Source organism: Phocoena sinus, chromosome 3 (assembly GCF_008692025.1).
Source record: "Phocoena sinus isolate mPhoSin1 chromosome 3, mPhoSin1.pri, whole genome shotgun sequence".
In the NCBI taxonomy this organism is placed as follows: domain Eukaryota; kingdom Metazoa; phylum Chordata; class Mammalia; order Artiodactyla; family Phocoenidae; genus Phocoena; species Phocoena sinus.
In genome coordinates, this window is record NC_045765.1 from 137,483,865 (window position 1) to 137,500,112 (window position 16,248).

General features: G+C 38.2%; 1 protein-coding gene across 7 annotated transcripts in view; it reads right to left on the minus strand.

Moving 5' to 3' along the window:
- Positions 1 to 6,949: 6,949 nt before the first annotated feature.
- Positions 6,950 to 16,248, minus strand: part of NNT (nicotinamide nucleotide transhydrogenase) — a 95,057-nt gene continuing 85,758 nt past the window's right edge. For 6 of the 7 annotated variants that reach the window (XM_032627069.1, XM_032627068.1, XM_032627067.1 and 3 more), the window contains 3 exons: positions 11,627 to 11,745; positions 9,459 to 9,574; positions 6,950 to 7,921 (listed from right to left, as the gene is read on the minus strand). In XM_032627069.1, the coding sequence (XP_032482960.1) occupies positions 7,772 to 7,921; positions 9,459 to 9,574; positions 11,627 to 11,745 (385 nt within the window). In that variant the 3' untranslated portion in view covers positions 6,950 to 7,771. The remainder of the gene's footprint in view (positions 7,922 to 9,458; positions 9,575 to 11,626; positions 11,746 to 16,248) is intronic. The other variant, XM_032627071.1, reaches the window with a different exon arrangement.

Sequence of the window (16,248 nt, forward strand, 5' to 3'; positions counted from 1 at the left end):
ACAGGGGCTTCCCTGGTGGCACAGTGGTTGACAGTCCGCCTGCCGTTGCAGGGGACACAGGTTCGTAGCCAGGTCCAGGAAGATCCCACATGCCGCGGAGCGGCTGGGCCCGTGAGCCATGATGGCTGAGCCTGCGCGTCCGGAGCCTGTGCTCCGCAACGGGAGAGGCCACAACAGTGAGAGGCCCGCGTACCGCAAAAAAGAAAAAAAAAAAAACATACACAGAAATCACTATTTCTAAAAAGATATTTCATCAGGACAAAAAAAATTAGTTGGGATAGAAACGCTAACCTGTGTCCTTAAAAAGACGCTAATTATCAAAAGAGCTGTGTTTCGACCTTGCTTTGTTTCAGATGTGCTCCGACTACGAACGAATGCTTCTTTTCAACTTTTGGCTATAGATTTAACACCAAAGCACTGCTGATAAACTAACAGAAATCAGATGATAGAGCACTTTACATTCCTCACAGGGCAGGGAGGAAAAAAACAAAACAAAAATCCCTTCCCCAAAACAACTCAATGTCTCACTAAATTTTTAAAAATACAGATTTCTGAAGCAATTCAGGTTTTCTCAGGAGAATAATTAAATGACTCCTCCTTAAAACTTCTTTGCTGGAATCATTTGGATCAATTCCATTTCAAATTATTTAAACAGTAGAACACCTACTTCTTTCTTTGTGGAAATAACATTAATATTCCATTTTCACACAGAGGAGAAAAAGTTTATCCCCAAATATAAATTGTATTTTATTTTTAAAGTTTCACCCCAAATATAAATAGTAATAGGAGAAATTTGCCAAAATACATTGAGATTATCATATCCTTCACCTTATGTATTTCTTCCTCCCCATTCCACATTGCTTTAAACAATCTTGTAACTTCTTTGATTTCATTTAGTAGAGGATGTCAAGATGCAAATATATTAGTAACCAGGACTATACAAGACAATATACATTTCAGAAGATGCCAGACTTCCACCCCGCTTTGCCTCTGAATGAAGATGTGCCCCCGGGAGGAGGAGGACGAAACGCCCTGAATTAAGGTCAAGTTTCCACCACCAGCAAACGTGGAAGGTCTGAGGAATTAACTTCATTTATAGAAAAATAAAGCCAGTTTGTGAAAATTCCCAGCAAAAAAACTGTGGCCTGACTAGCTGTCAGGTGGGAAGGTGCCGGAGGTCAAAGCAGGCAAGGAAATATAGCAGGTATGGTCCTGGAAAGCAAAACCCTGGAAAGTGGAGCACCTACTCCACAGTCTCCTTTATTCTGCTCCTGAATAGGAAGCATCCTCAGGATTTAGGCTTTTGTATATGAGGCAAAAGGAGAGAATGAGTGGAGGGACAAATCCTGACTGGATAACCAGCAACTTCTGTTACGCTATATAAGGAGAGTAGGCACTTGTTTCACATTTCTTCCTGTAAGTGGTTGGCATCTTCTTGCTGAAATTTTAAATGGGTTTTTTTTATAAAGTATTTAAGGGCTCCCCTGGTGGCTCAGTGGTTGAGAGTCCGCCTGCCAATGCAGAGGATACGGGTTCGTGCCCCTGTCCAGGAAGATCCCACATACCGTGGAGCGGCTGGGCCCGTGAGTCATGGCCGCTGAGCCTGCGCGTCCGGAGCCTGTGCTCCGCAACGGGAGAGGCCACAACAGTAAGAGGCCCGCGTACCGCAAAAAAACCAAAACAAACAAATAAAAAGTATTTAAATAGTTTCTAATGATGTGGATCTTCCCTTTCATGAGTGCTATCCTTTCCTTCAGCTATTTTTGTTTAACAAACATCAACAGGGTGGGTAGTGGACCTGCTGGCTGTCAGCCAGATCTGGGTTTAAGTCCTCTACCACATGGCAGAATGCACTGAAAACCCTCAGGATGTTGATAGGAGGCTGTCTAGCACAAAATGAGCATCATTAACTAATAGCTGTTACTATTACCCACTCACTGAGCTACTAAAGTGAACTATAAGGCAGAGTCTTGCTATCTAGAATTTTTTTTGTAAAAGCTAAGATAAGCTTCAAGATAATGAGTCCTAAATACTGAATAGAAGTCAATTGTAACACACATAAAAATGCACCCCCCTCCCTCCTTCTGCCCTGCATGGTAATATATTTATTAAAATGGCTTAATTTACCAAAAGGTGACACACTCCAGAAGTGTAATAAACAGGACCAAAAGTGATTCATTATGTAGAAAACAGTAACATCTTTCATAGTGACACTGCTATCCAACTATTCAGTCTGGGTTCATCACTAAAATCCACCTTTGTTGCTACTTTCACGGACAGTATTCTGGGTGAGACGCATTACAGCAAGGACCAAAGCCAGTATAGGTACTCTGAAATTCTTACGTATACAGTAGCCTCATAAGATTTTTTGCCATAGTCTTTAAATGTTCTATTAGTCTCATTTACAATGATCATTCTAATCTTTAGGAGACCACGTTTCCAAGTTACTATAATTCTACCCAACACTAATGAAGCAGTGTGTGGACCTGAAGTATGCCTAAGCTTCCATGCCCATATATATCCCAATGGGGTAAAACCACAGAGCTAACTATAATTTGCAAGAATAAAATTTTCCATGAATCAGTAAAGCCCTGAAAGCTTTCAAAGGTCTTTTCTAGAAGGTGTGATTTCTGAAGCATAGCATTCCAGTAAACTTGGAGAGTAGTGACGAAACATTCTAAAGATAAAGCCATGACATTCTGTTTCATCCCTCTGGGAAAAAAATCATCACCCTGCTGACATAATTCAAAGGAGTTATGTATTTAGTCAACTTTCTCCCATTTCTCTGGAGAGGTTTAGATGTGACCTTTCAGTTCTAACCCTGTGTGTGCAGTAGAGGACTAGAATCGCAAGGTCTGAATAGAATTAACCAGCACAAGACTCTGCTGTACTGGTTTAGCCACCGTATTAAACTCCGGAAAGCGCACTCCCTAACTGGGAGAAAGAAGCAAGAAAAAAGCCAAGGCTGGTGGATAGCAACTCACTGGCATTTGGAAAATCAGTTCCAGGAAAGGACTGGTTTAAATCAAAGTTCACAGGCTTAATGTAGTCCTATACCTTACTGTAGAAGTTTCCAAGTTCTGCTTTTCCTACTGTAAACCAAAAACAAAGTAGGAGGATGGGGGAAAAAATGGCCTTATTTCAATTCCTAAATGACTCATTCCATGGGTTTTTACTATCCCGTACATCAGATCACATTGCTGCTGTGTTTTTCATCTTCCCAAATGCAACAGGAAGGAGAATGAGAAAAAGTTTATCAGATATTCCTCTTCCATCTTTATAGTAGAGGAAACAGGAGCACCCTTGGCCCCCTGCTGAGTTCTCACTCCCCTTTTCACTCCTCTCCATTGTGAGGGGAAGGAACTGGCCACCATCACCTCAGGTGTCACCTGCATACCCCAAATCCACATCCCCTCCTCAATTCTTCTCAAAGTCCGTGACAACCACTTCTGGTCCCTGCCAGTCCACTGCTGCCACATGGACTTCCCCCCTGAACTCACCAGCACCCTCTCCATTCCAGAGCCTTCATGTCTTTGTTACTCACAGTGACCAAGACAATGCAGCCCAAGCACCCAGTTCTCTGAAGAAGTTGGTCTGTGAGTGAAATTTGAAATATCCAGGGGCAAACTGGACTCCATATCGTTTAAGCAATCTTTCCATTAGTATGATTCTTCACAGATGGCTTTTGGAAAGAACTGATAAGCAGAGCTCAAGGCTGTAATCTTTGGCAAGAATATGAAGTACAAATATTTCATATAGAACAAGGCAGTCATATGCTTTGACAATCAACATGACCGAGATCCAATATGGTTTTCCACTCTTCCCCCAAATGAATTACCTACTATGATCCAACTGTTTTTTCCTACCACTATCTTAATCATTATATGTAACAGTTTCAAATATTGGTCATTCTAATTACTGTCTCATCATCTATATCACTATTTTACCAGCATCCAAAAGATCTGCATCCAGACTTACAGTATATACCATGTTAAACGTCTATAATTACTTAAATAGTGAAGAAAATGGTTCAATTCCTCAGCCCAATACATAAATCTAAGAAATAAGAGTTTAAGAACAGCAATCTTGAGTGCTTTGAAATTCAAATGTTACTATTTTTGCTGCCTTAGTAAATCAACACTTCAAAAATTTCACTTAAAAAAGTTTTGGTTTTTTTTCTCCTTGTTAATTAACCTAATTCTTCTTTCCCTTGAGACTCTAAAGAGCAGCTGGATTATGAAAGTTGCTGCCACTGGAGTAAAGTTTTGGGTTTGGGTTTGTTTTTGTTTTTTACATTCTGCCCCAGTAATATTTGTTGGCAAAGACTCTCAAAAACTGGCAAGAGCTATAAATTAGATATCTGAACTATTCTCCCCTATCTATACAAAAGAGCTGTCCAACTTTCCAGTACTAAAATGCCTTAATTAAAAAGACTTATGCCTTAGGGGACTAGAAAATTTGCCTCTAAGTCAGATGAACATATGGGTTATAAGTTATTAATTATACAAACTAAGGCTTTGGGATCAGATAAATTGAATTAAACCCTAAAGCTAAATGATACATAATATATCCCATATTTGTGTTGGATAGGAAAACAGTAAAATCTGAAAGTTAGGGTAATGACTTAAATGGAATCAGAAAGGCCAAGGCCCACCTTCCAGATTCATTACCAAATACTTAACTGATATTCATTGGCTCAGGAAAAACTGAAAGTCTACTGCATGAACAGATTAGTCCTCTCTATTAGTCTCTCTATTACAACCCTAGAAAGAAGAGTATACACAATGATAAAGAGATTTATGTACCAGAAAACTGTCCAAGGTTAGATAGATAAATCAAGATAGATAGATAGAATGTATAAAAACTTATACATTTACTATATACTATTCCTTAGTTGGATGCGTAACTTAAACACAAACTCCCAAATTAAGACAAACATGAGAAAATAAAGGATGGTTAATAAGGGCAAAAAGACAAATCAATGTTAGCACTTTACTGCCTTTTTTTTTTTGGTAACAGATTGTAGGGTATAATGGATTTTTAAAAAATTATTTCTAGGGCTTCCCTGGTGGTGCAGTGGTTGAGAGTCCGCCTGCCGATGCAGGGGACACGGGTTCGTGCCCCAGTCCAGGAGGATCCCACATGCCACGGAGCGGCTGGGCCCGTGAGCCATGGCCGCTGGGCCTGCGCGTCCAGAGCCTGTGCTCTGCAACAGGAGAGGCCACAACAGTGAGAGGCCCGCGTACCGCAAAAAAAAAAAAAAAAAAATTATTTCTAGTTGAATTTCAAAAAGACATAGTGAACAACAGATCAATACAGAATAAAAATAAGTCATTATTTACCAGTTATATGACTTATCAGAAAGGGAGGAATAATAAAATAAGATGAACGAAAATTATTTTTGTTGCTTTTAGACCTCACCATAATTAATAACCCAAGATCAACAATCTTTTGGAGTATTACTTTAAGAAATTAAATATCCAAAAATCCCTTAAATCACTTAAACAATAAAGTAAAATAAAACCAACCAGAGCATGAATTTTCAATTCAATTAACACAACTGAATGACAAAGGATTAGCAAGTACCAAAGAAATGAGATCATCCTAAATTTTTAAAATATATAAAAATATTTACTATAAATGATGGAAATAAATCCAAGTATAATTATTTTAATTTAAATTGAATGCAGGAATTATCTCAAAAAAAAAAAATCCAAGTTGCTGCTTCCCAGATATACCTACAACTACTTTGAGAAAAGGAAAAGGGCATGACTCAAGATACTATTTACTTTCTTCTAATAGAACTTTCATGATATAATTCAGTCTTGAGGTTACAAATGACCTGAGATCCATTAACAAATTGCATTTACCACTTAAAAATTAAAAAGGAGTCTTTCCTGATTTAAAACACATGCACACACAAATAGATCTTAATCTCAGGCACAGCAAGAAAGAAACTGATTACTAAACCAACAAATACTATGAGTTTTAAACTCAATAAACATGAGTATTATAGTAAAAAATTTCACACCAGTTATTTCTTTTTCTGATTTAGAGATACTTTTTACATGTTAATAATTGTTTCAAGAAACTTAATGCCAAATTAATTATATATAGAGAGAGATATTCCAAATATTCTTCACACATTCAACCTATACAGAGATTTTGGCATAATGGCAAAGTCACGAAGAAAATCTACACTTTTACTGCAAAAGACATAATCTTTACTGGTGCTAAAAAGACATAATCTTTACTGGCGCTTAAACAAAGAGGTAGCTAAAAAGTGCCACCATTTCTCTCAAATGTTATCATTTACATAACACCCTAAAACACACTCTGATTTGGGAAAAAAATTATTCTTCCAAGCAGTTAAACAGATTAATCTCATCTATTTCATGGTAGCAAAATCTTCCTCAGATATTAATAACAGGCAGCAGAGTGAAGTAAGTCAGAAAGAAAAAGACAAATACCGTATGCTAACACATATATATGGAATTTAAGGAAAAAAAATGTCATGAAGAACCTAGGGGTAAGATAGGAATAAAGACGCAGACCTACTGGAGAACGGACTTGAGGATATGGGGAGGGGGAAGGGTGAGTTTTGACAGGGCGAGAGAGAGTCATGGACATATACACACTAACAAACGTAGTAAGGTAGATAGCTGGGGGGAAGCAGCCGCAAGGCACAGGGATATTAGCTCGGTGCTTTGTGACAGCCTGGAAGGGTGGGATGGGGAGAGTGGGAGGGAGGGAGACGCAAGAGGGAAGACATATGGGAACATATGTATATGTATAGCTGATTCACTTTGTTATAAAGCAGAAACTAACACACCATTGTAAAGCAATTATACCCCAATAAAGATGTTTAAAAATAAATAAATAAATAAATAACAGGCAGAATTACTTGAGTTTAACCTTTCGTCACCAGAGACAATTGCTACATCACTATGCAAACATGGTGAACTCATTTTATTAGTCAAATAGTTGAATTCCATTCAAGTGCGCTTAACACAGTACTACACATTATAAATTGACCGAAATTAGAGAGATCTCCAATTGGAAATGGGGTTTAAAAAATACAATTAATGCTGATTTCAAATTATATGTTTCATTGGTGTTCTAATGAAACATACAAAGCAAATAATTTGTTTCCAGCATCTCTGAAAGATTATCTAGTCCTTTAATGTATTAAAATAGAAGTGAGAAAATACACCCCTGAAATATAGAATCAGAAGTACAGTTTGAAAAATTGAAACTGATTTGATATGTTTAATTCAGATTATGGTTAAATGGTAAGAGGACAGCTCAAGAGTTGATGAAAGTTTCAAATTAGTCACATTTGTTGAAAACACATAAACGCAGGTGGCTGTAATGTTTACACTGAGTCAGATTTTTTCAAATCTATGTATAATATAAGTCCTAAAAAATCATAAAGACTTAATTTCTTAAAACACTGCTGACTGTTGAGGAAAATCCAAATGGATTACATCTAAAATGAGGCTGTTCCTTCTCCTTGTGTAAAATACTTTTGGAATTCATAACACAAAAACTATGCACAGGAAGACATTTAGACTTGTCAATCCTTTTTTAAAATTGAGGGATTGCTGCTCTTGAAAATTTTCCCTGTATTTGCTTTGCTTTCTTCAGAGTCTTCCTTTTCTTTCAAGAGCTCTGATATAGATGTGTATCAGCTGTATATGTTAATAACTTATTTGCCTGTTCCCACAAGTGAAGAGGTGGCTTTTTTAGACAACAGCTTGATCTTTATGTTTTACTTCTGGTAGGACTCTCTAACTTTCGCCTGAAGGGCATCACACGTCTTCTTGGCATCGCCTAGAAGCATGGCTGTGTTAGGTTTGTAGAAGATTGGATTGTCCACTGCAGCATAGCCAACACCTAAGGACCTCTTCATAACAATGACCTAAGAACCAAAGATTAAGTGAGACGGTGTATTTAACAGACCTGGCCAGGACTTGTTCTGCACACAAACATTGCCCTGCCCTGACTTTGAACAAAGCAGGTACCACTACTAATTCTTTACTACAAAGACTTAAAATACACAAGGAGTAGTTTTAAATGCATGTTTACTCTGTATTAACTTTAATTCTTTAAATGTGCCCGTACTCTTATATCCATTAGAGAAAAGGTCATGTTAACAATAGTATATCTCCAAGTGATAAGTGATTTTTTCTCTCAGTGCTTTTCTCTATAAAGACTATGTATAACGTTTTCTAGTCAGAAAAATAAGCATCTTTCTCTGAATGGGCTAAAGAGAACAAATTTAGTGCATAAGCTTCTACTACCCATCCTAAGATAAATGTAGTTGAGTGGGAAAATGGTATGATTCTTAGTCCACTGCTTTAAAGTAAAGGATATGAGACAGAAAGGATATAAGACAAGAACCCAAAGAGCAATCTAGTGTGTCACAGAACAGAGCTAATGACTAATAGAATGCTTCCACGAAGAAAAATGAAGGCGTAAGTCCATCCATCTCTAATACTGATGTGTTCTACACATTTACAATTACACGGATTGTGGATGTTGCTGTCCTGTTGAATATCAAGTCAATTCTTCATGAAATGAAAAGCCTTCCTATGGTCTTTTAGGACACGCAGTCTATTCAAAAATGGAAGCAGAGCAAATTTATTCATGTTCCATATACCATTGATACAGTAATGTACCCTACAAACTCAAATATTGGTGATCAATGCAACTGTCCATATACACATGAACAAGTGCATGTCATATCTACTCACTCACCACAAATACTATGTTGAAAACTCACACATTTACAATAAAGAGAGACAAACTAAAGGGAAAATATACGTTACGTTATAATGATTTTGAAAATGCAGATATGACTTGAGAGTGGTAAAGAGACTTGCCCACAGTCGGGGCAGAGGGAAATTTATAAGCGTTTGCGTTCTCTACAATCTAGCAATCAGCTTTTTCAGAAGTAATGTGCTGTGAGCAGGGCTTGCTTCCTTCCATGTTATTGTTTGGTTTTCTAAATCACCTTTCTTCTGTACACTCCATAACATACAAATTCCCTTTCAAAAAACTTAAATGAAAAAATGTGTTCATCTTCGTATGTGAAGGCAATGATACTGACTCACTGTCCTGGAGGGAAGCCATTTGCTTCACTGGACTCGGCCTGGAATTCAGCCAGACTCATCCCAAAAGCTCACAGGTCCTTTTTCAGCTGTAGTTACAGATTGTGTTAATCCATCCAGATAATCTCTTTTAGTTCTAATCGAGATCAGGGCATTCACTCAGGTTCTCTGGTGACCACAGAACTGACAGAAGCTGGATATAGAGAGCTGGACCCTAAATCTACTCTAACTCCTGAGCCTCCTAAAAGGCATCATCATTTCTCATCAAGTGACCAAGGAAAGTTCTGTGTATGTGTTTTAAGAGACCTTTAATTATTAGAATGACACACAAGTCTGAAACTTTACCTGCTTTGATTTCCAGACCTCGAGGACTGGCATGCCTGCAATAATAGAGTTGGGGTCTTCTTGAGCCGCTGAATTAACAGTGTCATTAGCTCCAATTACAAGGACCAAATCAGTGTCTACATAATAAAAGAAAATATAAAAATTAAAAGGGTCACTTTTACTTTCAGGCAAATTATGGTGACCTTACTTTATAACAACAACAACAGAAGCTAATATTTATAGGACAAATACTTGTGCTAGGCACTGTACAAAGAGCTTTATCAGAGAGGTTCAGTAACTTAGCCAATGTCACACAGCTTAAAAGCAATAGGCCCTGCATCTGAACCTGAGCACCCTGACTGGAGCTTGCATTATTATGCTTTCCTCCCCTCAATGGATCTGCCTAATCTGACTTTATAGCTCTTTTATGATCCCAAAATGATCTTGCCAGTAACATTAAAGACCTGCACTCTCATAAATGGGTGCTGTATTTTGTCAAAAGCTTTTTCTGCATCTATTGAGATGATCATATTGTTTTTTCCTTCAATTTGTTAATATGGTGTATCACATTGACTGATTTGCATATATTGAAGAATCCTTGCATTCCTGGGATAAATCCCACTTGATCATGCTGCATGATCCTTTTAACGTGTTGTTGGATTCTGTTTGCTAGTATTTTGTTGAGGATTTTTGCATCTATGTTCATCAGTGATATTGGTCTATAGTTTTCTTTCTTTGTGACATGGATAAAGAAGATGTAGCACATATATACAATGGAATATTACTCTGCCATAAAAAGAAATGAAGTTATTTGTAGGGAGGTGGATGGACCCAGAGTCTGTCATACAGAGTGAAGTAAGTCAGAAAGAGAAAAACAAATACCATATGCTAACACGTATATATGAAATCTAAAAAAAAAAAAGGTTCTGAAGAACCTAGGGGCAGGACAAGAATAAACATGCAGACGTAGAGAATGGACTTGAGGATACAGGGAGAGGGAAAGGTAAGCTGGGACGAGGTGAAAGAGTGGCATGGACATACACTACCAAATGTAAAATAGATGGCTAGTGGGAAGCAGCTACATAGCACAGGGAGATCAGCTCCGTGCTTTGTGACCACCTAGAGGGGTGGGATAGGGAGGGTGGGAGGGAGACGCAAGAGGGAGGAGATATGGGGATATATGTATATGTATAGCTGATCCACTTTGTTATACAGCAGAAACTAACACGACATTGTAAAGCAATTATACTCCAATAAAGATGTTAAAAAAAAAGATCTGCATTCCATTTTCAACTTTTAAAATGACTACTTAATATGCAATTCAATGTCTAAAAGAAAATGGTCTAAGAGTCTGTACTATATTAAAGCTGTGTCCATAATTCCTGGAACTGGCAGGTTTCACACATAATTTAGCAACAGTGAAATCTGAAAGGGGGCATAAAATTAAAATGGTCTAAATTCCCTCTTTAAGGATCATAATATAAGGTACCTTAGAACTCTGCCAAAAATGCCACGTGAACCTAGACATACACACAATTTCATTATTTTTCTCTAATAAACAGTACTTTTTAAGTTTACAGTGGATACGTGCCAGAGGGAACTGGTTTAATTTTAACAAACATGATCTTGGGCCAAACATCATTAGCATTCAACATCTACCCAGTGACAGCCACAAAGTCCAACACCTTATCTAGTGAAGTCCTAGTACTTTAAAGAAAACAGAAAACTACTTACTGACCATGAGGTGGTACAACTGAAAACCAGTAAAATCTCAGACACTGGCAAGAATCAGACCCGAAATCATCAGCAGAAGCAATTTTATAAATGAGGAACCTGAGGTTGAGTACCTAGTTCAAGGCCACAAGCAAATGAGACTCAGGACCTGGATTCCAAAGCCAGGTCTGTTCCAAATCCCTCTGCAATGCAGTCCACTGCACTGCCTCCCAAGATTTTCCCCATCCTTCAGATCTCCTCAGAGGGAGAAAATTACCCATGCTGCTTACAAATCTGTTGCACCTTTTTCAGTATTGTCTTTCCCTTATTTAGTTTCAACTGCATCCTTACGAGGAGCAGGTTACTCTTCATCTGACTAGTAGGTCTTCAGTAATCCCACAATTTATGCCCTAAGACTGGCATCACTCTATTCATACTAAGAACACCTAAACTTCACCATTATCCCCATCACTTACCTGGGAAATCATGGTTGATCTCATCCATCTCCAACACAATATCATATGGCACCCCAGCCTCAGCCAGCAGCACATTAAGCTGACCAGGCATCCGGCCTGCAACTGGGTGAATTCCAAACCTAGACAGGAAACAAATGAACAGCTGGCCTTACTTGATGGGCCGAAATGTACAGAGACCCCAATATCACCTCCAAATCTGCACACTTTGTTCTTGGCATCTCTGCTTCTCCCGGTACTATCTGATCTCTACAAGCAGGAATAGAATCCGTCTAGATATACGGTCAATCTACAGATGGTAAGGTTTGGAGATTCAAGATCTCAGTATATACAAACTGTAACTCCTCTCAAAAAAATAAGTGTGACTTTAGAACCTGACTCTTCCATATATGCTTTAAGTTCAATGAACTCCCAACAACATTAATAATATCACCTTACATTTAATAAGCCTTATGTTCTCTCATGATACTTCATAATTTTTGAATCTTTTTGAAGTCAGCCTGGAATTAAACGTTTGCCATGAAAAACACTGTCATGCACAGAAGTTAAAGGCCTACTTGCAGCAAGTAATATGCAGCATTACTCCACATCACAGAAGAAATGTGATAGTAACACGCTGGAGTGTTTAAAAGGCAGAGTAATACGCAAATCAGATATCTGCTCTTTTATTAAGGCAAAAGAAACTGAAACATCAAGCAATTTCGTTCAGCCACAGCCATAATGGGATCTCTGAAGTCATGTAATCCAACCTCTTGCCCACAGTATTGATCTCTGTCTCCTCAGCACTGGGCACAGTCCGTAGCACACAGGAAGGACCAAATAAAAAGTGAGTGAGTGAGTGAATGAATGAATGAATCCAGTGAAGAAATGCATTTTATATTACCTCTAGGCAGGGATCCATCCAACCTCAGCTTAAATACCTTCAGTGACCAGAAACTAACTCCACTCTAGCTCTATTCCATTACTAGAAAATCCCAATAACTATATATATATATATGTGCATATACACACACACACACATATATATATATATATATCATGTCACACACACACACGCTCATTATATTAAACCAAAAAGAACCCCCAACTCATTGCTTTCCAAGGTCTGTAGTCTGAGGGTCTACTCCCTCTTTCACATGTGGATTCCTCTGAGCTAACCTAGGATGCCTATTAAGCAAAACATCTTCAGTTCTTTCAACCGTTCAATGACTGACAGGACTTCTAGACTCACTGCTGTCCTAGTCACCTGTTCCTATATTGTCACAGTCCAGCTCAAACCTCAGTCCCCCACCGTAAATACAATATGCTGGATGTGATCTAGATGCACAAGGCACAGCAAGAAAGTCATACCCTCAGGCCCCTTTCAGTAGCCTAGGTCTGTAACAGCTCCCACACCACACTGCTGGTTTTTATCACTGACAGTTATGTAAGATGCCCTATTGGAACTCTACTCAGCGCTCTGTGGTGACCTAATTGGTAAAGAAATCCAAGGAAGAGGGGATATATGTATACGTGTGGCTGACTCACTTTGCTGTACAGCAGAAACTAACACACCATTGTAAAGCAGTTGTACTCCAAAAAAAGAAAAAGATGCCCAGTTACTTTTCACAGGAACTGCTGCCAAGCCAGACCTCCCCACTCGTAACACTGTCCTTGTTAGGAACAGATTAAAAAAGTATAGGAATTGACCCCTCCCAAAAGCAGACCTGAAAAGAGCTATAAAATGGCTGTTTATATTGTCCAAATAACTGATATATGGTTTTCTACATCTTTGAATGAAGATAATGAAGACAATCTGATAATGAAGAGCCTGAATTACTGCGGAGCTTGTAATTGGAAAACAAGGTATCAAATGATAGGTTCTCTTTAATCAATTTTTTTTTTTTTTGGCCGCATTGGGTCTTCATTGCTACGTGTGGGCTTTCTCTAGTTGCGGCGAGCTGGGGCTACTACTCTTCATTGCGGTGTGCGGGCTTCTCATTGCAGTGGCTACTCTTGTTGCAGAGCACGGGCTCTAGGCACAAGGGCTTCAGTAAATGCAGCACGTGGGCTCAGTAGTTGTGGCACGCAGGCCCTAGAGAGCGCAGGCTTCAGTAACTGTGGTGCCTGGGCTCAGTAGTTGTGGCTCACGGGCTCTAGAGCGCAGGCTCAGTAGTTGTGGTGCACAGGCTTAGCTGCTCCACGGCATGTGGGATCTTCCCGGACCAGGGATCAAACCCGTGTCCCTTGCACTGGTAGGCAGATTCTTAACTACTGCACCATCAGGGAAGTCCCTCAAATTCTCTTTTATATAATCTTCATTCTGGGACTGCTGAAAGTTCCTAAATAATCAACTTATGTTTAAAAAAACAGAAACTCAGGGCTAAAAGGAAACAAAACCGTTATCTCTAGGTGGTTGTACAACAGATAATCATTTTACTTCTCCTCTATTTAAAAATGTTTTCCAAATTTTCTATGAGAATGAACAACTTTATGGTGGGAAAAAATTAACTTCATTTAAAATAAATTAATACTTCATGCTTTTATATTGTGATATAATTTACAAATTTCTTATATATTATTTCATTCTATCCCTAATCATCTTTAATAATCTCCATCAAGAATTAGAATTTAGAGCAGCTGATTCAAATCCAGGACTTAGTTAAATAAACTGGGCTTTAGAGCTACATTCCTGTACCTTAAAAAAAGAAGAGAGCAAGAATATATATAAGAGGGGCTGCCGCCATATATTTTGGCACAATGACTAATACTGACTCTTTGAGATGCGCTATACAATTTGCACAACTTTTCTAGTATAGCTAACCTGTAAGTCAAACTCGGGTCTTTCTGCCTCAAGAGTCTTTTCACTACTATACAATATAGGCAGTATAGTCAAGCATTTAAGAGGTATTTTTGTTTAGTTAGTAGCTCAAGTTAACTAGTTACATGATGTTCAGTAAGTTACTTAATAGCTCCCTCTCTCTCAATTTTCCCATAGAGTACTAACGAGCTGTTATTACAAGCCCACATCATGCCAAGGGCTATATTAAACTCTGTAGAAGAGGTTTGAGAAATACCTATTTATCTCTGCTTGAATGGGTGAAATAAGGAATTCTAAGAATCCAATTTACAGTGTTGAGAAAAACCGAGCAGCACCCAGAAAGTTTCAAACAATACTATAAGCTATAAATTTTTTTAAATTTAATTAAGTATTTGCATGGACATAGGAGAAAAAAATGTCTCTTAGTACACAAAGTACCTGCAACAATGCAAAACATTTACCAGCACCTCTTAAATGCTGGGGAAGTAGGTTCTGAAAAATTACTAGGGGTAGGAGGTAGAATGAACTGTATAGAATGGACTATTAATAATCTAAGACATTTAAAATTTTTTTATTGGAGCATAGTTGATTTACAATGTTGTGTTAGTTTCTGCTGTACAGCAAAGTTTATCAGTTATACATATATATATCCATTCTTTTTTATTTTTTTATTTATATTTATTTTTGGCTGTGTTGGATCTTCGTTGCTGCGTGCAGGCTTTCTCTAGTTGCGGTGAGTGGGAGCTACTCTTCATTGCAGTGTGCAGCCTTCTCATTGCGGTAGCTTCTCTTGTCGCCGAGCACGGGCTCTAGGTGCAGGGGCTTCAGTAGTTGTGGCACACGGGCTCAGCAGTTGTGGCTCACAGGCTCTAGAGCACAGGCTCAGTAGTTCGGTGCACGGGCTTAGCTGCTCCGTGGCATGTGGGATCTTCCTGGACCAGGGCTCGAACCTGTGTCCCCTGCACTGGCAGGCAGATTCTTAACCACTGTGCCACCAGGGCAGTCCCTCCACTCTTTTTTAGATTCTTTCCGCAAACAGGCCATTACAGAGTACTGAGTAGAGTTCCCTGTGCTGTACAGTACGTCCTTATTAGTTATCTATTTTCTATATAGTGGTGTGTATATGTAAGACTCTTTTAAAAGACATTTATCATCTCTTCCCTCAGTGGGCTACCTACAGTTTTATTTTTTTTATTGAAGTATAGTTGATTTACTACTTTATTTTGGTGAGAATAAAATTAATACATAAAATTAATCATTTTTTGGAAATGTAACAGTTCAACAGTTGAGTAAAAATTTTTAAATATTCTCTAAAAACAAGATTTTTTTTTTGGCTAGACACTGCTATCCTAATGTCATTGTCTGTTCCAAACCAGGGTTTTTAATCACTCCTGAAAACAAAAGAAATGAGGCAAAATACTGACAATTCACGTTCATACTCTCCGTGTAGTTAACACAAACTATATTCAGCACTACTGCAGCTATTTTCAAACTGCCTCAAGCATCTGAGGAAAATGCTTTTTTGGAAAGAAAGCATTTCCAAAATGTTACACAGACTCTTGAGTTGAGATGTCTACTTTAAAATTTTAATACCTTTACAATGGCAATAAGATAAAACATTTGAAAAAAAAATTTCTCCAGGCACCAAACTGTACGCTCATTAAATGGAAGTTATTAATACTAACCCTCAATCCTGAACATGAATGTCATTTTAATATTTTAACAATAATATAGAATTTTAACCGTATGCTAACACATATATATGGAATTTAAGGAAAAAAAATGTCATGAAGAACCTAGGGGTAAGACAGGAATAAAGACACAG